Genomic DNA, 26,285 nt, shown 5'->3' on the forward strand with positions numbered 1-26,285 from the left:
GAGGCCCAGAGACCACCAGTATCCCATCATGCCCAGCGGGCGGCAGTTCCATCAGTTCTTTTTTGCCGACATGTGACAGTGTTAGATGGGTTCAATAATCGTCTTGGTCATCTCCACCAGGGAGGAGGGAGCATTGCTTATGAATTCAATGGAGAGTCCCCTGAGAGAATGGCAAACCATTCCTTCTCTCTCAGGGGATCTCCTTGATGGTCATGAGCACCGGGTAGAGTAGCAGGCCCATTTCCACCAAAGAGGTGGAAAGAGAGAAAACTATCAACCGACAAGATTAAGCAAACATTTTTTCACGGAAGGGAGTTCTGTCCTACTTGAGTATCTGGTCTAGCACCTGAATCCAAACAATAGTGTTTCGTAAAAGTGTGAGCAGATCTCAGCCACTGGTATACTTCTCCTTAAAGCAGCTGTAGCCGCTTTCTCTGGTGGAATGAGCTTTAGGTCTACCAGACGGAGCCTTATTTGCCTTCTGATAGTAAAACAGAATGCAGGACACTATCCACCGGGATATGGCTGTTTGGACATGGCTAAACCTGTATGGACTGGCCCTTAGTTTACAATTGGTCCGACTTACAACTATCTTTTGTTTTGTCCAGATAAAACTTTGACTCACTTGATGTCTAAAGAATGGAGAGTCCTTTCAGCTGGTGTAGGAAGGTGCTGAAAGGAGGCAAGTAAAGAAATGGTCTGATTAACATGAAAGTCCTCATCACCACCTTACTAGAATGAACAACTTGTATGGTTTGTGAGAACATAATGCCTGAATATCTCCAACCCTACGTGCTGATGTGATCGCCATGAGGAAAGCAGCTTTTCAAGAGAGATGTTGCAACGAGGATTAATGAATGGGCTTAAAAGGGACCTGCATGATCTGTAAAGACTCTATTCAGATCCCTGGGAGGAGATGGATGCTGTATGAGATGGAAAACCGTTTTCAAACCCTCAAAAAAAATCCTTGATAATGAGAATTTTGAAAAAGGTTTTGTGAAGGACATTTTCTGTACGCAGTAATTGCAGCCAAATGAACTTTTATGGAAGAGAACTGCGAGACTGATTTGACCAGATGAAGAAAATCTGGAAGAATCGCATCTTCTTGACAGGTCATTGGGTCTATGTTCTTTTCAGAACACCAAACACAAAATCTCTTCCATTTAAATGCATAAGCTGAATGTGTTAAAGGTAGTTTAGAATGTTTCTACATTCTTGTGGAAGGTTCAAATGTCTATATTGAACTAGCTCAGGAGCCATGCAGCCAAACTCAAAGAGGAGAGGTTGGATCGAGCCATCTGGCCGCCAAACTTCATGAGAAGATCCGGTCTGCATGGCAGCTTCACATGTAGATGCTCTGACATGTGGAGTAGGCCTGTGAAGCACCAATGTCGGGGCCACTCTGGAGCAATCAAGATCCTCCAGGCCCTCAAATAAGACAGTGATGAGAACTGATGGAATCAGGAGGATCGGAGGCAAGGCGTAGCCGTAGAGAAATTTGCTGAATCAGTCAATCCATAGGGCATTCCCTACTGTATCCTGTTTGGAAGTACCTCAAGGCAAAGCCAGGGCATTTTATGTTTTCTGCAGTGGCGAATACATCTATGTGAGGAGTGTCCAAATGCTGAAAATGCTGTGCACGATGTCGTCGTGAAGGATCCATTCATGGTTTTATGGAAGGACTCTGCTTGAACATTTTTAACACGAGTTGTAGTGTTTCGCAGGTCTCTGGTTATCAACCAAATCCAAATTGCCTGGGCTTTGTAAGACAACGGTTTGGACCTTACTCCCCCTTGCTTGATGAGGTAGTACATGGTTGTCATGTTGTCTGTCTGAACAAGCAGGGATTGCATCTTGAAGGATGGGCGAAAAGCCTTCAATGCTGAACCACTCATAGCTTGAGATTGAAGTGATAAGTCATCTCTCTCAGGGACCATGTTCCGTGGATTTGAAGGTGATCCATATGCCCAACCTAACAAAAACATCTGTCACTACTATCTGAGAGGGAATGTCCTGATGAAATGGCATCCCTTGAAGTAGGTTTGTCGGAGAGCACCACTATTTCAGGGACTGCTTTGGGAGAGTGTGTGAACTTGTCCTCCCAATCACCCGAGAATTGAACCCACTGATCCTCCAGGCATTCTTATAGAGGTCTCATGTGGAGACGGGTGTTTGGAGTCAGAAAAATACAGGAAGCCATCAAGCCGAGAAGAGATGACACTTCTCACTGTGGGGTGAGAGACTTTCATGAGAGAGTGTAACTTCAGACAGATTGATAACAGTCTCTCCTCCGAAGGATACACTCTTGCTTGTATGTTGTCAATGGTGGCCCCCAAGTAAGGCAGGGATTGGACTGGAGAAGGGGTCGAGTTGTTGTTGACATGCAGTCCTAGTCAGTCAAGAAGACTGCTTGTCAACTGGTAATGCGGTTGGGCTTATTGAGGTGTTGACGCCTTGATGAGCTAGTCGTCTACATACGAGTAGATGAATATTCAGAGTTTTCTGAGGTGTACATCTACCACTGCCATACACTTTGAAAAAGTTCTGGGGACTGATCTGAGGCCAAATAGAAGCCCGTTGAACTTGTAATGATCGTGACCTATGACAAACCTCAAGATTTTGCAGCTATTGGAACATGAAAGTATGCATTCAGGAGGTCTATCGAATAAAGCCAGTTTCCCCTGATGTGTTTGGGGATAGATCTGATGCAGGGCAAGCATTCAAAACGTTTCTCTTCAAATCCATTTGTTGGCTAGTTTTAGATCAAGGATGAGTCCAAATTCGTTTTTCAGGCATTTCTTTTTCACCAGAAAATAACAGGAATCTCTGTGCCTCGTTGTTTGGTAGGAACAGTCTCCACTGCATGCTTCTGCAGACGATAATGTACTTCATAGCGCAACATCTGCAGATGTTGATTGGATGGTTTTGGTGGGATATTTGGCAGAAGACTAGTAACCCTGAGACAATACAGATTCTGTTCAATATTTAAAACCAAGGTGTCTATCGTGATGGATTGCCCCTCTGTCAGGAAATGAGATACTTTCTCCTACCAGATCAGGTAACCAAAGAGGAGGAAGTAGAGATTCATCGTATAGACACTGCTGTAGGTTTTCCCATTTGAGCAGGCTGTTGGCTAGCTCTTCCTCTGGGTTAGCGATGTTGTTCGTAAGGTCTGTAGTTGGCGACCTTAGCACCATTAAGGGGTTTGAGCCCTCTCCGGGTAAACACTTTGATGAGGCTTGTATATGTGCTTTCGTTGTTTTGTTTCTAGACCACCGCCTTCAGGGTCTCCATCTCAGACTTCATTGGAGCCATTTCATCATTGGTATGACTGCCGAATAAGGTGGATCCTGAGAAGGGAAGATTAAGAATACGTTGTTGGGCTCTTGTTTAAGGGCTGCAAGACAAAGCCAAGAGTGCCTTCATAGGGCCACACCATGACAGTTCGCGAGGTCTGTCAATAATGAGGAGCTGGCAGCAATACTAATGATTTGGTTGGAGACCATCATGCCCTCATTTACCACCTCAATGAAGTCCTCTTGTCAATATCAGGGGATATTTTCTGCAAAATGTTTTTTAGAGTCCCACAAGGCTCTGTCATACCTGCCCAGTAGGGCTGACACAATGGCTGCCTTTGTGGTTCCCCAAACCTGGCGCCCCACTGAATCTAACTTCTTATTCTTTGTCTGGTGGCACTGTAGATGAAGGAGTAATGAAATGTAGTTTCTTTACGACAAGAATAACCACAGAATCAGGGCGAGGGTCTAAGCAGAGAAACAGTTGGTCCTACGCTGGAGGTCTGTATTTCTTTTGTAGCCTCGACTGAGCAGATTTGGCTAAAGATGGTGTAAGGAATAGCTCCATGACTAGTTCCAATAGTACCGCAACCAATAGTAGGAGTGGTCTGGATGCTGTTCGGAGGCGAAGCGTCTTGAAAAATCACCAATGTAGATGGAGTGGGAGCCGGCATTGGAATGTCCAATTTTGATGCGTCTCTCACAAGTACCTCCTGAAAGGTGTTCATGTCATCCACAGGAGAGACTTTTGGTTGGGGAGAGTAGGAGAGTGTTGGTGAATATCTGCCAGCGCTGGAGGAGGAAGATGAATAGTAGGTCGAACGACGTTTTGACCATGTTCTGGACCTGGATGCATGATGACGAGGTGTGCTTCGAGAGGATGGCTACGACGAGGAACGCTGGGACCTGTGATGATGCCAGGAATGTCGTAAACTATGTGGAGATCTGGTACGTGATCGCCATGGAGAAGGTAGAGGCCTCGAGAAAGGGACTTCCACAAGTTGCGGTTGTGGAAGCGGCTTACGCAGGAGGTGGATGAGGTGCCAGAGGAGGTGGGGGAAGCGTTGTCAGAGGTGGAGGAGGAGTAAGAGTCTGGAAGCAGGATAGGTGACCATGGAAAATATACCATGGAGTATTCAGAGTCAGGAGAGGATGGTAAATGCATAGGTCTTTATTTTCTGACTTTCTCAACAGGTCTGGATTGTTTAGACGTAGACAGACTCCTCTACATCAAACTTCTCCTGTGCCTCGATGTTGTAGTCTCATTCAATGTCGACCTCCTCTTTGACATTGGCCCAACCCTTAACTGTGAACATGTAGGAATTTACCTTGTCTCGACATCGATGCTCTCGATGTCGACTTGGAATTACGTTTTTGATGTGGGCTTCTCTTTTAAGATCTCCCATGCCTGGAGTCCCCAAAGGAAGGTGGAAGAGACCTGGTAGAGGACTGGCCCTCCGTCGCTCTTCTGTCTCATGGAGGCAAATCTTCTCCCTTTCCCTCAGGGTATGCCTGGAGAACTTCCTGCATTGTTGGTATTTGTCAGGACCATGGCTTTCAGCAAGGCAGATGATGCAGACATCATGAGGGTCTGACTTGGCCTTCTTTCTCCCACAGGCAGGACACTTTTCATATAAAGATAGCAGCATTATATTTGACTAAATACCAAAAATACAGACTGAAAAAGACAGAAAATGAAAGGGACAGTTGAACACAGTTAAATGAAACAGTTGTCACAAAAATCTATGTGAGAAAAAAAGCCAAAAAAGGCTGAGTTCAGTGCTCCAAGATCCTATCACCAGGAGCTGGAAAAAAGAACTGATGAAACTGCCACCTGCTGAGCATGATGGGATACTTGTTGACGCTGGGCCCTAAAAGGTACAGACGGATAAGTTACTTACCTGTAATCCTAGTTCTCTTCCAGGGGTATACTCAAAGTCATAAGCACTGAATTATCTCCACCCATGTGCGGGAACCCGGAACATATACAAAAAATACATATATATGTGTATGTAATAGAAAAGGAGTACATAGTACGAAATAAACACACACATACACGTATAACATAAAATATGCAGCCCTAAATGTATCCAATAGGCTAAGAAGCCAGAGTTACATGTATTTCTCTAGTATGAAAATAACAAATATACATATATTATAAGAGAAGGACATGTACAGTAAAAGCATTCCGCAAAAACCTTTTATTTTCATAAAAGAAAACAGGTAATGGCAGGGAATTAGCCTAAAGAAGGCTGCATAAATAACATCCTTGCACAGAAAAGGAAACTGGTACCTCGCCTTTAAGGCCTCAGAGACCCTGAGCATTTTGCCTCCAAGGCCTCCAGGAGCGCTCTGCTCCCATCATGCACCACAGGTGACATTTAGGTCAGTTCTTTTGTACGGTATAGGAAACCTGTAGGAACCTGCATCAAAGATGCAAGAATACCAAATAAACTGCTAATGCTCGTCCGGGGAGGCGGGAGGGTTGCTTATGACTTTGATGAGCAAACCCCTGGAAGAGAAATAGGATTACAGGAAGGTAACTTATCCTTCTCTTCCAGGTGATACTCATCAGTAGTCATAAGCACTGAATAGAGTAGCAAGCCCATACCCACTTCCTCGCGGACGAGCAAAAAATAGCAAACAAATTGACGTACACATGTTAAACGGTATTAGCAAACACGTTTCTCAGCGAGGCCTGCCCAACCTGAGCATCTGCCTCCGTGTCAGCATCTATCAGTAGTGGCGAGTAAACGTATGAACTGATCGCCATGTAGCTGTTTTACAAATTTCTGTCAAGGGGACATTCCTCAGGAGAGCAGTGGTAGAAGCTTTCCCTCTAGTGGAATGGGCCTTAGGCTTCCCCGGAAAGGATTTGTTGGCCAATTGGTATGACAGTAGAATACAAGAAACTATCCATCTCGAAATGGATCTTTTGGAAGCTGCAGAACCTGTATTAACAGGACCATAGTTAATAAACAAACATTCTGATTTCCTCAGTGTCTTTGTTCTGTCCAAGTAAAACTTCAGAACCCTCCTGAGATCTAGGGAGTGGAGAGATCTTTCTGGAGGATTCGAAGGGTTCGGAAAAAAGGTAGGTAAATGATAGTTTGGTTAATATGAAAGTCCGAGACTACTTTAGGCAAAAACCAAGATGTGTTCTGAGAACTACTCTGTTGGCGTGAAACACAGTGTAAGGTTCTTTACAGCAAAGAGCCTGGATCTCACTCACCCTGTGAGTAGATGTAATGGCCACCAGGAACCTCGGCTTTCCATGTTAAATGCTGTAAGGAAGCTTTATGAATAGGCTCGAAAGAGGACCCCATCAACTTTGTTAACACAATGTTAAGCTCCCATGGAGGAGAGGGAGACCTGACTGGTGGGTAAACCTTTCTCAATCCCTCAAGAAAATCCTTTACCACAGGAATTCTAAACAAAGAAGTCTGGTTGGGGGACTTCCTATAGGCTGTGATAGCTGCAAGGTGGACTTTGATAGAAGCGAACTGAAGACCAGATCTAGCCAAATGCAGCAAGTAGGGTAAAATCACCTGTTCCTGACCCCGGATGGGCTCATGCCCATTGTTCACACACCATAGGAAGAAACTTTTCCACTTGAAGGCATACGCTCTCCTTGTGGAAGGTCTTTTCGCTTCTTTAAGAATAGCCATACAGTCTGGATTCAATTGGAGGTGTCCATATTGTATGACTTCAGGAGCCATGCTGTCAAACTGAGGGAGGACAGGTTGGGGTGGAATACTTTCCCTGCCTGCTTGGACAGGAGATCCGGGCGGCATGGCAACCTCCTGTGTGGCACTTCTGATAGTTGAAGGAGGTCCGGAAACTACCACTGGCGAGGCCACTCTGGGGCTATTAGGATCATCCTGGTGTTGGTCCTCTACAGCTTGATAACAACTGGGATCAACGAAATCGGTGGAAAAGCGTACAGTAAGCTCGGAGGCCACTCGATCAAAAGGGCATTCCCTTGAGATCCTTGCTGGGGAAACCTGGATGCGAAGACGGGGCATTTTGCGTTTACCGCATCTGCAAAGAGGTCGATGTCTGGCGTTCCCCATTCTCAAAAGATGCTGTGAGCGACCTCGTTGTTGAGAACCCAATCGCGGGCTTCGACGAATTCTCTGCTGAGGAAGTCCGCCTGTAAGTTGACAGAGCCTGGTAGATGAATGGCTACTATTGACAGGTCTCTCGCTAGAAGCCAGTTCCATATGATTTGAGACTCTATGGAGAGATTTCTTGAACGGGTACTGCCCTGTTTGTTCAAATAATACATGGTCGTTGTATTGTCCGTTTGGATTAGAATGGAGAGAGATTTGGACAGAAACAGGGACTTGAGAGCTAGATGTACGGCTCTCAATTCTAGCAGGTTGATGTGGTAACTCTTTTCTGAGTCGGACCATAGACCTTGTACTTGCAGAGGACCCATATGAGCACCCCAACCCTGGAGAGAGGCGTCCGTGTCTATAGTCTGGTTTGGAGGGTCCTGATGGAAAGGAACTCCCTTCATCAGGTGCGATCGCTTCATCCACCACCGGATGGAGTCTTTGGCTGATTGGTGGAGAATTACCGGATCCTCCCAGCGCCCTGATACTTGCATCCACTGGTCTTCCAAGCATTGTTGTAATGGACGCATGTGCAATCGTGCGTTTGGTACTATAAAGATGCATGATGCCATCGAGCCCAGTAGTGATGACACCTGTCGAACTGTCGGGAGATGCGTGTGAAGAAGGTTCAGGCATTTCTCTCGGATTGATGACAACCTCTCCTCCGAAGGACACATGCTTGCTTTTTCGGTGTCCAGGAAGGAGCCTAGGTAATGGATCCGTTGCGTTGGATTTAGTATGGATTTCTTGAAGTTGACATGAAGGCCCAAGTTGTTGAGAAGCTGAAGGCAGCACGAGAGATGATCCTGCAGCAGAGTTGGCGATGGACTCTTCAGGAGCCAGTCATCCAAGTAAGGATATATGAATACTTTCTGCTTGCAGAGAAAAGCGGCCACCACAGCCATACATTTGGAGAATGTTCGGGGGGCTGATTTGAGCCCGAACGGGAGAACTGAGTACTGGTAATGTTGAAAAGACACTCGAAAGCGTAGAAATTTGCGATGTTTCTTTGACATTGGTACATGGAAGTATGCGTCCTGTAAGTCGATGGAGCACATCCAATCCCCTTGGTGAAGCCATGGGAAAATTTAATGAAGTGCTAACATTCTAAAATTCTCCCTGCGAATGTATTTGTTCAACAGTCTCAAGTCCAGTATAGGTCTGTATTCTGTGGTGGGGCCTCTTTTTTGTACAAGGAAGTAACAAGAGTAGACTCGTTGATTTCTTTGAGGAGCGGGGACTTTTTCTATAGCTCCTTTCTTCAATAAGGTGTTTACCTCCGTTGGTAACAATCGGTGGTCTCAGTGAAAAATGCCTCTCGGAGGTATAGATGGAGGAGGAGTTGTGAACTTGAGAAGATAGCCATTTTGAACAATACTGATGACCCATTTGTCTTTTGTTATATGTTTCCACTCCTCCAGATGTTTGAGTGGACAACAGCTTTGGAGGAAGACACACCTCAATTGCTTTTGTGGCTGCTTTGGTGCAAGTAGGCCCAACCCCCTATAGCACAAACCCTTTAGCTGCCATTTTACGATACCACATTATGGATCAAGGAAGGGCATGGCCTACAGTTAAGGTAATATGTGGGTCCATGTGTTAATTCTGTTCAAACTTGTATTTATGGTTCATTAATGCAAAGCCTTTATTATTAGGGTGAGCACTAAAAGTAAATTTTGTCAGCTCTGCCTGCACTACGGACGGTGGTTCCAGTATAAACGTGTACACACGTTTTTAAAGTTTAGAAATATGAGGCTATGTATAATGCTCCCAGAATGCTCTCGGATATATGCAAATATTTGCAGAAGCTTGAAAGCAGCAGTGATGATTCTTTGCTTTCAAAACAAAATGTTCACAAAACAATGCAAGTAGGAAAATAATGTTTTGCTAACTACTGTAAGATTTTAGGTACCATATCTTTGCAGCATCATTTAGTAACATGTTGATGTATGCTTATATTTCTCAAAAATATTCATAATGGAAAATCAGTGTAACCAGTTAAAATATGATTGTGGGAAACAAAAATAAACAAGCATTGGCAAAGCCAGTATGTCTGAAATTGGTGGTCAGGCTTTTGGTTTTGTGAATGCGTGACTTGTTTAGGCATGGTTTTTGTAAAACCTTATCTGTGTGGGAGCTGCAGGGCCCTCGCCATTCCCACAAGCACTGGCAAAAGCAAAAAAACAACTGTTTTTGGTCTCAAAAAGCACACATTGCCACAGCAGTTCCAGGCACTGAACAAAACTACTTTATGTGCCAATATGCTCCTTGTAATAGAGCAGAATACTGTCACTCACAGTGAAGCCAGCTGATAGACCGAGAGAAGGAGAGAGAGAGACAAATAATTTTACTAAACACAAAAGGTCATGGTTAACCCCAGGCCTAATTAGAGGCCCAATTATTAAAGAAAGTCTCAAAAGTGCATCCATGGTATATATCCTTGCATTACGTGCATATATACAGCCTCCATGCATTCACAAGAATTTACAGAAGTAGGCCAAGAAATAATACTCCTAGAAAATATTTGTGAACTGCATTTTAGCATGAGCAAATGTGCATGTGTAGATTTGCTCATGTGAAAATCTGAATGTTTCAAGTTCACTTTTCCCCCAACCCTGAAGCAGTTTTACGTCTGCCACTGCCAGGAGTAAATTTACAACCTTTTTCAGTATGGGAAAAGATTAGACAAGAGTTGGTGAAAACCCTTAAAACATGCAAGTAAGTAGGTTTGCACAGACTCAAGAGGGCATTCCAACCCTTGAACTATTGCTTACCACTACCTTCAGCGCCAGAATGTAGACATGCAGAAATGTAGCAACATAAGGGAATTGCTAGTATTCAAACCCTACTATGGTACGAGCCCTGGCATAATTAGAGAGGCTTTATCAGAACTCTTGCATAATGAAATTGCTGCCGTAATTTGTCGCCACATTACATGTTACAAAAGGGACAAGTGGATTTTGTTACAGGACAAGTAGATATATGTAGCAGCCTGCCCCATGGACAAGTAGATATTCTATTAAATTACACACCCCTGAGAGTATCCAACTCAGTTTTCATTTTTGCCATTTCGTCGTCCGCATGTGAACCAAACAACGACGAGACATTAAAGGGCAGATTGACTATCTTTCTTTGAGCATCGGGCTTGAGACCCGTGAGTCGAAGCCATGCTGATCTTCGAGAGCAAATACCATGGGCGTATCCATGGGCTGCCAAATCTGCAGAGTCAGCCGCTGTACTAATGATCTGGTTTGCTACCAGACCACCTTCCTGTACAATCTCTAGAAAGTCCTTTTGATCGTCTTTGGGTAATTTCTCTGTGAATCTTGTTAAAGAGTCCCATAAAGAACGGTCATAACGACCAAGTAGAGCGGTTGCGCTAGCCACTCATGACAGATCCTAAAGTGCTGCACATTCTCCGTCCCAAAGAATCCATGTTTTTGCTGTCCTTCTCTGGAGGAGCAGACGAAATAGAAGTATTGGAATGAGCTTTTCTGGCAGAGGCAACGATAAGGGAATCAGGTGGCGGATCAGACCGCAGAAACAAAGGATCTTGGTCTGGGGTCTTTTACTTTTTTGAAATTCACTGTGGCAGGTGTCAAAAAGGTTTTCATTGCAGGCTCTAACAATCCTGGCACCAAAGGAAGAAGGGGCTTCGCCGAAGGTCGATGGTGCAGAGTTTCAAATATGCTTGAAGTAGTCACCTGGGGAACAGTCATGGTTATATTCAACTTGCTGGCCCCTCTACAGAGCACCTCGTTGAATGTTTCAAGATCATCAACTGGGGAAACCCTGGATGGTGGCGTTGACGAAGTAGTCGGTGAGTAATCTCTATACGAAGACCTTGTTGATAGGGTCGTTGTAGGAGACCTCCGTCTTCTCCTTGGTATATGCGATCGGCGGGACCTTGCGTGCTCTGTTGAGCGTGAGTGCCGTCTTAAAGGAGATCTGGATCGCCTCGGGGACCTACCAGCGGGAGGCCGGGAGCATTCCATGGCAGGAGGTCTCTCAGAAGGTCTGGGTTGGATCTTGCAGCGCCTGATGTCCTCCAACCATCTTGGTGACCTGTTGATAGGAGGAGACTTGTTCCCACTAGTCGGTGAGCCCTCCGGTGTAACCTGTATAATAGTTATACCAGGCGAGGAAGAAGATTCCCTAGACGTCGAGCACAGTGATCTCGACGTCAGTCTTCAGCAGGAAAAAATTGCCCGTCTCTCGACGTCGATCGCCTTGATGACGAACCGGAGTGAGCCACCATCGACGACGACCGTGGGGGTGACACTCTTGACGGTAGACATCTATGAGAAGAAGCACTCGACGTCGGTCTCTTCGACGACGACCGCTGGTGTTCATGCGGCATCTTCGACGTCTACCGTGCCCTCGACGTAGACCGCTGACGGGTCCGAGAGGGTGATCTGGAGTGTCTCGACGCCGACCTTAGAGAAGGGGGCGGAGATCTCGACATCTACCTCTGAATTGATGTCGACGGGCGCTTCGACGTCGACTGAGGTCTATCATGCTTCGAGCCCGAAGCAGGTCTCAACGTCGACTTACTTCGACGGTGATCCAGTCTTCGACGTCGATCTCACTTGCGCCGTTGGTCTCGACGTAGACTTACTTCTCAACGGTGATCTTGTCTTTGACGTTGATCTCACTTGTGCAGTTGGCCTCGACGTCGACGATGCGCCGTGATGTTTTTTCTTACTTCTAGCTTCTGGTGAAGTAGATCTTTGCCGTTTTCTCGGAGAGGAGGGCCCTCTAGGTATTCCGACTCTCTGGGCCGCTCCTATTTTTTCCTCTCTCCATCAAGCCTAGAAGTCTGATCTTCTCTCTGTCTTTCAATGTTCTTCTTGAAAGTTTAAGACAATGGTAGGAGGTCTCTGTGTCGTGAGAAGAAGGTAGGCACACGACGCAGACCGAATGAGGATCAGATTTGGCCGTCTTCTTCCCACAGGAGGGACATTTATAAAATAAAGGTGGCATTTCTGACTAAAAAGGATGACCAACTTGTCACTAGTAAATACCACCAGTAACAGGAAATATCGAATAAAGTAGTAAGAATATCAATTCTGACTGAAAAAGATCAAAATCAGTTAAGCTCAATCTCCAGGTTCCTCACAGAAGGAGACGGAAAAAAGAACTGACGTAATTGTCACCTGTGGTGCATGATGGGAGCGGAGGGCTCCTGGAGGCCTTAAAGGCAAAATGCTCAGGGTCTCTGAGGCCTTAAAGGCGAGGTGCCAGTTTCCTTTTCTGTACAAGGATGTTATTTATTTATGCAGCCTTCTTTAGGCTAATTGGCTGCCATTACCGGTTTTCTTTTATGACAATAAAAGGTTTTTGCGGAATGCTTTTACTGTACATGTCCATCTCTTATAATCTATGTATTTGTGTTATTTTCATACTAGAGAAATACATGTAACTGGCTTCTTAGCCTATTGGATATGCTTAGGGCTGCATATTTTATATGTTATACATGTATATGTGTGTGTTTATTTCGTACTATGTACTCCTTTTCTATTACATACACATATATCTGTATTTTTTGTATAATTCAGGGCTCGAAAAATCCCCAAAATTGTGCTAGTCCTGCAGGTCTAGTACCTTGAAAAACCTCCTCGACCTAACTGCAACCTACTTGACCTCCGTCTCTGAAAGCAGAGCAAATGTGACAAGTTAACAAGATTTAAAGGCATCTTTATTGCTCATTCGCTTTGTGAGCAATAAAAATGCCTTTAAATCTTGTTATCTTGTCACATTTGCTCCGCTTTTAAAGACAGAGGACAAAAGTTAGTTTGTTTTCCTACTCGCCAGAAAGGGCGAGTTGGACCTAAAAATAGCTCGTCCTCATTAATTCTACCTTGCAAATGCGAGCGGATTTGTCGAGCCCTGTATATGCTCCTGGTTCCCGCACTTGGGCGGAGATAATTCAGTGCTTATGACTATTGATGAGTATCCCCTGGAAGAGAAGCTGTTTCTACACTCACATAGTGACACCCTATAGGGCTACCCTATCCTTCATCTCTCTACTTTTATTTTAAAAAAGGGTTTGTGAAAGAGATTTAAGCTCTACAATTGTATTTGGCTTTAAATAATCATATATATGGGTTTTCTTTCCCCTTTTTTTAAAGTACAATATGAAGAATGTAGCCATTGCAGCCTTCCTTGTAGGCTGCACAATGTTCTCAAGTGTTTCTACAGGCCTTCCTGAAGAAAGGCCAACATTACACTTAAGACATGCTAAGGAAAGTTGCTCCGGGATCCCCGTACATAGGCAGGACTATTCAGTGGTTATGACCATCAATGGAGATCCCCTGAGAGAGAAGCAGGATTAGCCAAATATTCAGGCCTCCGGAGAGGGTTGATGCCTCAGGATCACTCGAACAATTGTGAGGCACATGCACGCGGGCACATCGAGGCAGTCAACTGAAGGGGGCATACGGAAACCTGTAAATGAAATGGAGCAGGCTGAAGTGAATCCAGTCTCAATGATCAGTGATACACCCCAATCTTCTCTTAAACAAACACCAAGAGCATTTTAAGATTTATGCACCTTTTACTAAATATTACATCTCAAAAGAAAAAAAGAACAGAAGGCCTTGTAAAAAATATTATGTACAATATATATTTCTAAAAAAAGAAAAAGTGAAACATGGCTTTTTGGAAACAGTGACGCGTACACAATACAATTTCATTTCTCTGTGAGCGTGTAGGTTTCTGTCTTTTCTTCTTAAAGACGTGATAGGGCAATAATTTAAATACAATAAATAATGAGAGGGAGTCATAAATAAATGGTGGCGCGTGTCATTCCTGTACCCGGTGCAGTCTTGAAATGCATCCATGCAACCGCTGGACTCAGGCTGCTGCCTGTTCCTGCCTCTGAGGGCAGCCTGGCCATCATCGCTTGAATGTACCTATCCTTGGTTCATTAGTGGGAATGTGAAGTGTGCCTGTGTATGTGTCCGCATTCACATCGGAAAAGGTATGTGGGTTTGTGGAGTGGAATTGTTCATGAGGCTTTAATGCCAGCACAGCTTGGTTTACATGCAAGACATAAAATTGATAGTGTCAATTCCTGGAACATGTGAGGTTCTCATGTAGCTTATAATGAGAACCCTCTCTAAGACACCCAGCCAAGAGTGGCATAAGCAAGAGATTTCAAGATCACTACACACGCTGGCACTGGGGAGGTCTCTCGCCAGCAGCATGTTGCAAGTGAGGACACCCACTGCATGAATACTAGGACACAGGAACTTCATATACACAATGGAAGGCAGTGCATGCCTCACACTAAGAATTGGTCACTTATCAAGAGTGCTGCAGTACAGTTTAATGCATGCTCGCAAAGGGTTTGGTCCGCTGTGAGAGGTGATGCTGGAGAGGGACAAATACTAGGGCAAGATTAGTTATTTGAGAAGGGTGACCATGCAAGTGTGGCACAACAGAACTGATCAACTACGGAAAAGTTGTGATGACCTACTCTGTGCGCGTGCACACAACACATACAGAGAGCTGCAGAGCTAGTCACACCACTGGGTGTGCGGTGAAGCTTGGCTAACAAACTCATGATCTGCCCGATCACTATAGCAGGGGATAGATACTCTGGGGGCCGAAAGAGAAGTCCTGGTTACTTTTACAATGTATTTGTTCTACCTTGTGACTTCTGTCTGCAGGCTCTAATTTTTGGGTATGACCAAATGTGGCACCAATGCTGTGTACACCGCCAAACTAGTGGTCAATAACTGGATTAATGCACAGTCTCTTTTGAGGGAGGGCACGTTCTACTTTTTCATGGAAAAAAGGGAAATCAACTTATACTCCTAACACATACCCTCCCCCAACGCACGCCTGTGTATTCGTGCAAATGACAAAGTTTCTGTCCCTGACCCATTGAATGGGTGGGCCAGTTATAAAGTCTACATCACCACCCCTACCTAGCAGGGATGCTGAGCAAACTGGGGTTTTGGAGCCCTGGCAAGAGGGTAAGTGTGAAGGAGAAGGTTTACGAACTAGCAGGCTCGCTTGTGTGGCTGCGGATAGGAGACGGCAGCACTGGTGTACCACACTCCTGTGAAATGTGTGAAGTGCTTCCTGGTGCAGCCCTTTAGTGGAAGGGTGGTCATCTGAAGAAGCCACGGAAGAGTGCTAGCCATGTGAGCAGCCAAAGGTGCATTATGGGAGAAGCAGTGACCATCTGAGTTCAAGAAGCAGGGCAGATTTCAGAGTTTGGTGGAGGCACCGGGATGGTGCTATTAAACAGGACTCATCCAAGCAGAGGGCCTTGGCTCTTGCTGCCTTCAGGGCCTGACCTTGCTCCATGTGCACGCTAGATCCTACTAGGGAACTACATGTCAGTGGCACGTACTACCGTCACTCAAGACAGAACGCAACAAAAGGCACTAGAAATACAGACACTGATCCTCTATAAATACATCCCGCTCCCTTCCCTCCCACCCTCCCAGGAATGAGACAAGAGGATCACCAGGGTTAGAGCTCTTCCCCCTCTCCACCCACCAAAGACCTTAGAACAGGTAGTGAGGGAAGCCGAGATTGCTCAAGTTGTTGCGGCGTTCCAAGGACCACCAAAGGATAGATGAATCAATTTCACATCCAGCCCCCAGGAGACATGAAGAACTCAAAGCACAGCCCTACACTCCTACATCAACCCGATCTGGTGCTACTGGCAAATGGTTCATCTTATATCCTGGTGGCCGGCAAATTCATTGGACGGCAAACCATGGCAGGGATAGACGACGATGAACAGTCTAGCGCCGGCTGTCTCGCATCCTGCTTTCAAAGTGCTTACACCAACAGCTACCTGCACCAAGAGAACAAAAGTCTTCCTCCAGGGAGATGCTGTGCACGTCTTAGGCAAAGAGGAGGCTGGCGAAAGATAGCACAATTCGCCACCAACACTATGATCTTCAACCAGTCAAGTGATATGTTCATGGGGTAAAAGTAAAAAAACAATAAAAGGAAATGTAATCTTCCCTCCTCTGCAGGAGGATAAAGGAACCCTCCATCCTGATTTGATCAGACAAGCAGCCAGTAATGCACCCTAAGACACTGATTGATACGCTATTGGGCGGCCAGTGCCGCAGACAATTGTGGGGTGTCTCACTGACACACCTTCCAAGAATCCCCTGAATTGCCCCCTCAGCATGGACTGGAAGGGGCTTTAGTAGGATCTCGACTCCGTTTTCGGCGAGCGGAGGTGAAAGTTCATGATTGCAGCTTTCGCCCGGTCTCCGATTGTTGAACTTATAGCTAGAGTTTCATTAATATTGTCTTTTTGTTCCAATGAAATGTGTTCTCCCGTTTGAAGCTGCAGTCCACGCGTGCGCTGGCTTCTGGGACCTGCCATGGTGCCGGATGCCCGTCCGCTCAGCTGTTACTTGAAATCAAGCTGATGACTTGCTCAAGCTTCTGGCGCAGCTTATGCTTCCGACAGTAGGCGTCCCGGTCTAGTGCAGTGAGAATCTGGAAGAGGAGGGAAGACCAACAGAAGGGTTATGGAGCAGCCAATCAGGAAAGGCCTGCTTCTTACACAATCTAGACAGTACCACTTGAACACAAAGTTATGCTTCCTTCACCCCTTGGAGGAATCAAAGGCGTTGCAGTGCAGGTCTGAACACCAACAAACAAGTAAAGAATACAATGAAACACTCAGGAATAGCCAGAAGCCGACTACAGTGGGCCGCATGCCCACACTAACTTTTGGTATATTGCAGTGTTACAGCAGAGAGGGCATGCACCTACCAACTCCCCCCAGAAGCTAGGAGACACTCCCAGGACACATGCAAGCACAAGAAGAGACAGCATGCTGGGAAAAGCAGGTACAAGCACCACCGCGGGGAACAGGAAGAGAAATCCAACTAAGAAATCTGTAGAGCTGGAACCACAGTAAGAGGCAGACCCAGTCTTCGAGGAGTAGGACTCGGGGCCGCTGTCAACGGGTCAGGGCGCTGTCTGAAGTTCTCATGACCCTTATTCCTGTGCTGCTAGGGGCAGTTTTGTTGTCGGGTTTCTACTTCAAGACGCTCTATGAATTAACAAAAAATGGTTGGGCAGTGGGCTTCTTGAAGGATATGATTTTCTGAGCCCACTTGGTAACAGCTTGAAGGGATTGTTGAGTTATTATACAAATGTCTCTCCATCTCCTTGATAGAAAATGGGGGTCATAGGTGGCTTACAAAAAGGTTCACCTCACAGTATGCCCCTTTATTCAGTCAGGACAACCCTGATGAGTCCTTCAGTGAAGCTCTATTGTCTTCTGATGGGACTTTCATTCTCTTTTGGTCATGCACTGTCCTATGCTCTTTTGGAAGCCTGGGGTTGTCTCAGGTCCTCCTTTCAAAACGTTACTGGTTCCCTGGGCAGTACAACAGATGCTACAAGGCTCCTTGGCACCCTCCATGAAGGATGGTGACTAGCTATGCTGCGAATGGAAGGAAAGGTTATTAACTAGTTATGAAACACACAAAAGGCTGCTTGCAATTTGTCGAACCACTGGCTATCACTCAGGGGTAACGTCCCAACCCATCGTTCTTTTGCCCACAATGCCACCCCAGTTTCCTATTAACAAGTAATCCCATCAAGGGTTTCATTAGAGGTCTCTGCACATACAGTGTCCTCAAACACAAGGAACTGTGCTAAAATGTGGACTACATTTTCTGGGTAAAATCAGCCAAATGAGACGTGTAATGGTGCAACTGACTGAAAGCGCCACTCGGGGCACGTGTTTTTCATTTTAAAGGGAATGGAGCTCACACTTATGTTATACAACAGAGATGATGTTTTGCCACTTCGGAAAGCTTTGAGTCCAGCAGAGTGACCATGGCAGTTTATTCCATTCAAGCAGGGATTCTAGGCATTTCTGGCTTCTATAATCGGGCTGTTGGACTGAAAACTAATTTTTGTTCCAGGGACTGCGTTTACTTAACGTCCAGTGGTGCCTACTAGGTTTTCAACCTTTCTTCCACAGCTACAAAAGATTCTTCTACATTTCTGCTTAGGTGTTTTCTTCCATTACTTCCCCTTTCTGTCTGTGTGCTTGATTTTTTTGTCAGGAGGTGCCCTCTTTGTAACAAACTGAGAAAGAATGTGGGCACATTGCGTAGCCATTGGTTCACCATGACCAGACGTGCAATGGCGTGCAGACCCCATGGGAAGGCTGAGGTTGCAAAGCCTGCAGCTGTGAGGAGCCACTCACCTCTTCCCTGTATTTATTGATGTAGAAGTAGAGCTCGCTGAGTGCACTTAGAGACTGGAACTCGCTGGCGTGGATGCGGGACTGCTCCACCAGGTATGCATCCATGTCCTGGTCGCTGATGGCAGCCATCTTCCCGATGTCCCTGTAGTACCTACCAGAGGAGGACAAGCAATCACAAATTAACGCAAGAAACAGTGACTGAGGGCTTTTGATTAGTCTGCCAGAATCTGGCAGCACAGTAGCAGAAAGGACTTGGAAAGGGCGAAATGAGAATGTTCCTCCCCAGTCTCAAAGCTTGAACCCCTCAGGTCACAGAGGACGGCACAGCAAGCTCTAATCTCAGACAGCAGAGAAAAGACTAAGGCCTTACAGAACACACAGGCTCAGCAGCCGTGTCAGCATTCAGACCACACAGAGAATACAGGCTCAGCGTTCAGAAAGCAACGTGTAGGAACAGGAGTCAGAACGAGCTACCTCGCAGGTTAAACAGATTTTACAGGCTCAGGCACCACAGCGCACAGCCGGCTCTCGGGTCATACAGATGCAGCCGTCTCTCGGGTCATACAGATGCAGCCGTCTCTCGGGTCATACAGATGCAGCCGTCTCTCGGGTCATACAGATGCAGCCGTCTCTCGGGTCATACAGATGCAGCCGTCTCTCGGGTCATACAGATGCAGCCGGCTCTCGGGTCATACAGATGCAGCCGGCTCTCGGGTCATACAGATGCAGCCGGCTCTCGGGTCATACAGATGCAGCCGGCTCTCGGGTCATACAGATGCAGCCGGCTCTCGGGTCATACAGATGCAGCCGGCTCTTGGGTCAGCAGTCTCTCGGGTCATACAGATGCAGCCGGCTCTCGGGTCATACAGATGCAGCCGGCTCTCGGGTCATACAGATGCAGCCGGCTCTCGGGTCGTACAGATGCAGCCGGCTCTCGGGTCGTACAGATGCAGCCGGCTCTCGGGTCGTACAGATGCAGCCGGCTCTCGGGTCGTACAGATGCAGCCGGCTCTCGGGTCGTACAGATGCAGCCGCCTCTGAGGTCGTACAGATGCAGCCGGCTCTTGGGTCATACAGATGCAGCCGGCTCTCGGGTCATACAGATGCAGCCGGCTCTCGGGTCATACAGATGCAGCCGGCTCTCGGGTCATACAGATGCAGCCGGCTCTCGGGTCATACAGATGCAGCCGGCTCTCGGGTCATACAGATGCAGCCGGCTCTCGGGTCATACAGACGCAGCCGGCTCTCGGGTCATACAGACGCAGCCGGCTCTCGGGTCATACAGATGCAGCCGGCTCTCGGGTCATACAGATGCAGCCGGCTCTTGGGTCATACAGATGCAGCCGGCTCTTGGGTCATACAGATGCAGCCGTCTCTCGGGTCATACAGATGCAGCCGTCTCTTGGGTCATACAGATGCAGCCGGCTCTCGGGTCATACAGATGCAGCCGGCTCTCGGGTCATACAGATGCAGCCGGCTCTCGGGTCATACAGATGCAGCCGGCTCTCGGGTCATACAGATGCAGCCGGCTCTCGGGTCATACAGATGCAGCCGGCTCTCGGGTCATACAGATGCAGCCGTCTCTTGGGTCATACAGATTCAGCCAGCTCTCTGGTCATACAGATGCAGCCGGCTCTCGGGTCATACAGATGCAGCCGGCTCTCGGGTCATACAGATGCAGTCGTCTCTTGGGTCATACAGATGCAGGTCTTTCAGAACAGAGCGGTCCCTCAGGCTACACATTTCAAGGCCTAGACACAAAACTGTCCGACAGGTTTCGGCTCTTACCGTTCCACCCAGGTCTTGTAGTTCGGGATGTCCTTGGCATAGAGCAGCTTGTTGCTGGGTGAGTCCTTGCCCAGCCGGTGCTCAGAGGTGGAGCAGGAGTCCATGAAGGTCTGCGCCACCACCGAGAGGCAGGCATCCGTGATGCTGTTCTTATGGATGTCAAAGACGAACTGCGGGTTCTTGATGACGTTCACCCAGAAGCGCAGGGGCAGGCTGGATAAGAGACAGAACAGGTGAAGACATGCATGCTACCTTCTCTAAGCATTGGAAATGTCACAGAAAAAAAAGAATCACTGAGAAATGCCTTTGTTGCAGATATGTGTAAGGCTCAAGAAGACTGAATAATATCTACGCTGGCTGTTCGTCTGCACGGCACTCTTCCCATTATGTTTAAAGCAACTTCTCCTGGTAATCATGGCGGGCCAGGCCCTTACGTTTCTATGCACACCCAGCAGCTCAGGAATGCCAACTTACCAGTTGCTTTTCCAGGTGTGACGCACGTCAGGGTCACTGATTTGACGCCGGTCGGCCTGTTCGTCCAGAAAATCGAACATGTATTTGATGGCCAGGGGGAGGGCACTGCCCCGATGTGCAGTGCTAAAGACCGTCTCGAAAAGGTCGTCCACAAACTTCTGCAAAGTGCCCTGGAGGAAGAAAGGGGTGCATGGCTTAGTGGCAGTGAATGCATCCTCGCAATGCAAATACTGTGCAGAGGCCACCAGTCTTGTTAGAGAGAGCAGGTGTTTTAAAGGGTATGGCCAGGTAAGAGGCAATAACTCAATTCTGCGAATGGACGACACAGTGGGCTACTATTCCAGGACGAGGATAAACACATTTGACGGCCAACACCCGAACGCTCTGCCAATGCGCCTCAGTCCTTCTCTTTAACACTTCTATTATACCTGCATTGAGACTAACACAGAAATATTCCAATGTATCTCATTCCTGATATACCACGTTACACCTGCGTACCCAGCATGGAAACCCACACACAGCCCTGTCAATGCACATCACGCCTACATGTAGCTCCCTTTGTGACTGCAGGACTTATTACCACAAACCACATGCACCAAAGCATGTTTCACGTGACACGCAGCACCGGGTCATACAATCTACTTGAGTATACAGAACAGAGCTCCAGACTAAGGCTTCCAAATGGTACGGTATTAGTTGCTTTTTATAGAGCCCACTTTTAACTTGAAAGATCGCAATGGCTATTTTCACCAAGCGTAACGTACTAACCATCTGTAGCAGCTGTATGGAATGTAACAGATTACAAATGCCGAAGGTGTAATTCCATGTCTCAGTACGGTATACAGGTGTGTTCCCCTGCCTGGAGTCCTCAATTGCCTGTGAATCTTTCAGATTTTTTATTTCGGTCCTGGCATCATGCTAATCTAACGTATGCGCACAGGTCTAACCTGCCCCTGATTATGCAAAGTCAAGGACTTATCCTACAACCTGGAGGGACGCCCCAAGAATGCCTTCAAAGTGGACAGAATACTCTTTCTGCCCTGGATGTTGTATATAAAATGGTGGTAGAGGCGTACTGTGTTTTGCAATTTTGTAGTAGACCATCCTTTTTAGGTCGAGCCTGGGCAGCACATGCTCTGCTCTGCGAGGCATGCTGTATTAGAGTATGTACTCGAAGCCCCGCCCACTCTCTGCCCATATTTATCATTGGCTTGTGCCATTGTCCTTCGTAAATGCTAGCTTCTGATTCTAGCACCGGCTTGTTAGTCCCTCCCTAGTACTGCCTTGTCTTAATTTGTTACCTCCCATGAGCACTGGCCCTTTTACGTCGGCTGTTACACAGTAGGTCTTACTTAATCTGTAAGGATAAGTTACTTACCTGTAATCCTCGTTCTCTTCCAGGGGTATCCTCATCAAAGTCATAAGCACTGAATATTCCCGCCCATGCGCGGGTACCGTCACTGCGCATGGGCGGGAATATTCGGTGCTTATGACTATTGATAGAGAAGCACTATTTTCTTTAATGAGTTTCTCCTACTGCAGGCACGACATGCTTTCCTGCAACATTCAGCGCGCCATGCGCACTTACAGTTTCCAAGCAGCCCGGGACAATGGTGAGCGCTTCTTTGAAATGCAATAGGTCTCGCATTTACAAGAGTTTGTGACATTGTAAATGACAATGCCTTCTACTTATGTGTTAATTATAAAAATAGGTAAATCAATTGGCATTGTCACTTACAATGTCAATAGCTTAAACTCTTGAGAATGCGAGACCTATGTTCATTGTGTCACCGAGTGGGGTCCACTGGCCCCCTCTTTTTTTGTTGTACATTTCTACTTTTCTCACCCAGGACATTGCCCTGACATCACATATGTAAGTCAGGTGAGTGTGCTTGTGTAGAGTGATCCTGTGATGTAAGCATGCTAGTACGGCACCTGTCGTCTGAAGCCGCTAGGATCCATTCTGGATGCCACTGGTTTGGAAAGGTACAAGGTGGATGATGGGTGCCGCTTCCCCAGGCAGTGGTAATGTATTACCTGCATTCGCGTGGCTATAGGGTGGAGATCCTGACACTGAAGAGGGACATGCAAGACAGGGCTATCTTCAGAAAGTCCATGAAGTCTTTGTTGGCAAGGAGTTGCTGATTAGTTCTTCCTGAGCACTACTATTTGGAATATGGTAGGAGTGAAGAGTAGGATCGCACCCGCACCAGTTATTCAAGGTAAAGAAGTTTCTAGGCCTGCCCTTTCTGTCCAAGATTACTGCTTTAGAAATGTTGATGCCAGCAAGGTGCATTGGTCTCACTCTTAAATGTGCCAATGGGCTGCTGACTGCTCCCGTTTGGAGACAGACCCAGTGCTACTTGCTGTGAGAAGTATCACTTTACACAAAGGCAGAATCTGGAAAGTAGCTGATAAGAGCGCTTAAGAGATTGTCACCCCAAACCGGTTCTCAAGTTTAAGAGAGTGGAGCCACATTTTTCGATTTAGGAAACGTGTATAAAGGTTTAATCCAAACCACCCCACTTGGCTCCAGTTGCTAGATCTTCATGACCAAGGGAGTACTCAGAAGAGTTGTTTGTGACCAGGGCAGGTGTCTGGCGGTAGCCAGTCTCCGAGGGTGAGGGGACATCACCTAAAGTCTGCACTGTGGAGAATCTGCCTGGTGGTTAGAAGGGTGCTAAGAAAGGGAATGAGAGTGCCCGAGACTGTCATGGTGTGTGGACCACCTTGAGAAAGTAGATGCTGACAGAAAGAAAAGCCAAGAAAAATCCAGATAGTGGGAGGGTCTCCCAGGTATCAGCACGGTTCTTGACTGAGAAGTGACCTATAGACTGTACGCGGCTGTCCACTGAACAGTACAGCACAGCTGCACCTCGCCACAGACTGATCGATCGGCCAAGGAGGGCACAACTGCACCTCACAGTTCAATGCCTTGTCAGCCTACGTGGTCACAGCTACGCCATGCCTTTGAATGCCCGATCTGTCCCAGAGGCCGCGCTTGTACATCACTGTTAGACCTGGCACCTTGGCGTGAGTCTCCCTTCCACTTTTTGTAGCTGTGCCTCATGTGTTTTTGCTGGTGTTAGCTGCTCAGAGCACTGTGCCACTGCCAACCAGTGCCACAGTGCAAGTGCTCCCTATGTAAAATGTTTATTATTACTAAATATTTATAGAGCGCGACAGCTCCTTCCAACGGAAGTGTCCCGGCGCTAATGTCCTACAGGCGCATGAGATTAAGCAGAGAGCGGCCTGAGCCAATCTCTAAGGTAGTCTGAATAGCCAGGTCTTCAAAGCCTTTCTGAACGGGAGTTCCTTGTCAATGAGTCTGAGATCATTAGGTAGATTGTTCCATAACATGGCCGTTTTCGCGGAAAACGCACGTCCGCCTGTCCTCGACTTTCTGAACCTAGGGATAATCAAAAGATTTTGTTTGCTGTTTATGTTGGTTGGATTCCACGATTGGCTTATTTGTTTTACTAACAGACCCCAGTAAAGTGCACCAGGAGTGCCCAGGGCTTGTAAATACAAATGCCGCTGGTGGGCTTGCAGCACTGGTTGTGCCACCCACAAAAGCGGCCTGGTAAAATGTGTCTAGGGTCTGCCATTGCAGAACCTGCGTGCAGTCTGGTACGGTCATGCTGACTGGGCAAGTGCACCCACTTGCCAGTCCCTAAACATTCCCATAACTTCATGTTAGTCACCCCTATGGTAGGCCCAAGCGCAGGGTGCATTGTAAGCATAAGGTAGGACAAGCCCTGATGTGTGTGGCATGTCCTAATAGTGAATTACAGCCATTTTTGTTTTTCACTATTGTAAGGCTACCCTGTTCTCATAGGCCAGAATGGGCTGTTAGAATTGTTACATCCTATGATCCTAACAGACCCAGGGAACATGGTAGAAAATCGAGTTTAGTATGCCTGAACTCAGAATAATAAAATACATCTTTAAGCAAAGTTTATTTTAATGTTCTGTGTTTGCAAATGCCACTTTTAGAAAGTTGGCATTTGCTTGCCTAACCATATCAGCCCGCCTCTGCGCTGATGTGTATCTGCTGTCTGGTTTGTGTGAGTGACAGGGCTGGGGAATCCCAGAAGGGCAGGGCTAGGTAGCCTGGTGGTGAATAGAGAGATTGACATATAGATGGGTGGGAGGAGTACACCTGGACTCTGAATAGAGCTGTGCTCTGCCACCACAATGCTGGCTCCACCCCCTGTGGAGCGTCTGTTGACTCTGCCCTGCACACTGAAAGCAGAAGCCTGCACCATGTCAACAAAGTGCTCAGAAACCGGACCGAACTAGGCAAGGGCCCCCCTAGCCTGCGAGAACAAAAGAAATGTAGTATAAGTATAGGAGCCCTGCTCCTAAGAAATCAGATCCTGCTACAAGACGAACCTCTGCCTGAGGGGAAGGAACCGGGAAAGCTGTAGGAGGAGTACTGTCCCTGACCTGGGGGACTGGCCTGCAGTGGTTGCCTTGCTGCTGAAGGAGAGGAGAAAGATTGCTGAAAAACTTTGCTTCAACTTGTGCTGTTTAAGGTCTCCAAGGGCTTGTGACTGAGCTTGCCCCCTGAACGAAGTTCCAGGACCAGTGGACTTCACCCCCCCCCCCTCCCGAGAACCGCCGCCGAGAACCGTCGTTCTCCCCCTGAAGCTGACGCCGAGAGAAGTGTGCGCCTCCTAGATCGGCACGTACACTGGCAAGCCTGTGCCCAGCTGTCCGGCCCAAGCAACGCGACTAAGGCCCCCCTACGAGCCGTAGCTCGCAACGTGAAGGAAGGACTTCGTGACGCACTTTTATTGCCCCCTCTCCGCATTGTACTGCTCAGCGTGCCCCCCTACCCCTGTTGTGGGCAGGTTGCGCATGTAGAGTGGTTGGTACGTCACTCTCCATCAGAGCGTACTGCCTGCTTCGCACCGCGCTTCAAGGCGCCGCTCTCAAGGTACGGCTCGTACGCCGCAACGAAGAGCCAACGCACCGTACTTTCGCACCGTCCCCTCAAGCATCGTGACTAAGGCCCTCTACGAGCCGTAGCTCGCACCGCAACAGGAGGACATCGCACCGTACAACGCGCTGGGATTCAAAGCATCGTCCGTGACGAACTTCCAAAGATAAAGGTACTGTGTCCGCTTCGCACCATATGGTGTATGCTCCGCACCGGAGCACCTGTAGCGTGTCCCGTTCAGTGAGCACCGCAGGTGTACGCTTCGCACCGGAGCCTCGGGGGCATCTATGAGCCCCGTTCGTAAGCACCGTAGGAGTACGCTTCGCCCGGAGCATCTGCAACCGCTTGTGAGCCCCGCTCGTAAGCTTCTTTCCAGCCCGTACGAACCGTACGAAGAGAGCAAAGCGCACAGAACTGTTGAAATACGCGTGAAACAAGAACTACTTCATGCC

The 26,285-nt window shown here is 47.3% G+C and overlaps 1 protein-coding gene across 3 annotated transcripts in view; it reads right to left on the reverse strand.

Moving 5' to 3' along the window:
- Nucleotides 1–13,950: 13,950 nt before the first annotated feature.
- Nucleotides 13,951–26,285, reverse strand: part of PLXNA3 (plexin A3) — an 845,431-nt gene continuing 833,096 nt past the window's right edge. For 2 of the 3 annotated variants that reach the window (XM_085629711.1, XM_085629710.1), the window contains exons 29-32: nucleotides 20,889–21,058; nucleotides 20,415–20,627; nucleotides 18,627–18,777; nucleotides 16,649–16,894 (exon numbers count right to left, since the gene is read on the reverse strand). In XM_085629711.1, the coding sequence (XP_085485837.1) occupies nucleotides 16,799–16,894; nucleotides 18,627–18,777; nucleotides 20,415–20,627; nucleotides 20,889–21,058 (630 nt within the window). In that variant the 3' untranslated portion in view covers nucleotides 16,649–16,798. Of the gene's footprint in view, nucleotides 16,895–18,626; nucleotides 18,778–20,414; nucleotides 20,628–20,888; nucleotides 21,059–26,285 lie in introns of all 3 variants that reach the window. The other variant, XM_085629709.1, reaches the window with a different exon arrangement.

This window comes from Triturus cristatus, chromosome 10, assembly GCF_964204655.1.
Source record: "Triturus cristatus chromosome 10, aTriCri1.1, whole genome shotgun sequence".
Taxonomy (NCBI): Eukaryota; Metazoa; Chordata; class Amphibia; order Caudata; family Salamandridae; genus Triturus; species Triturus cristatus.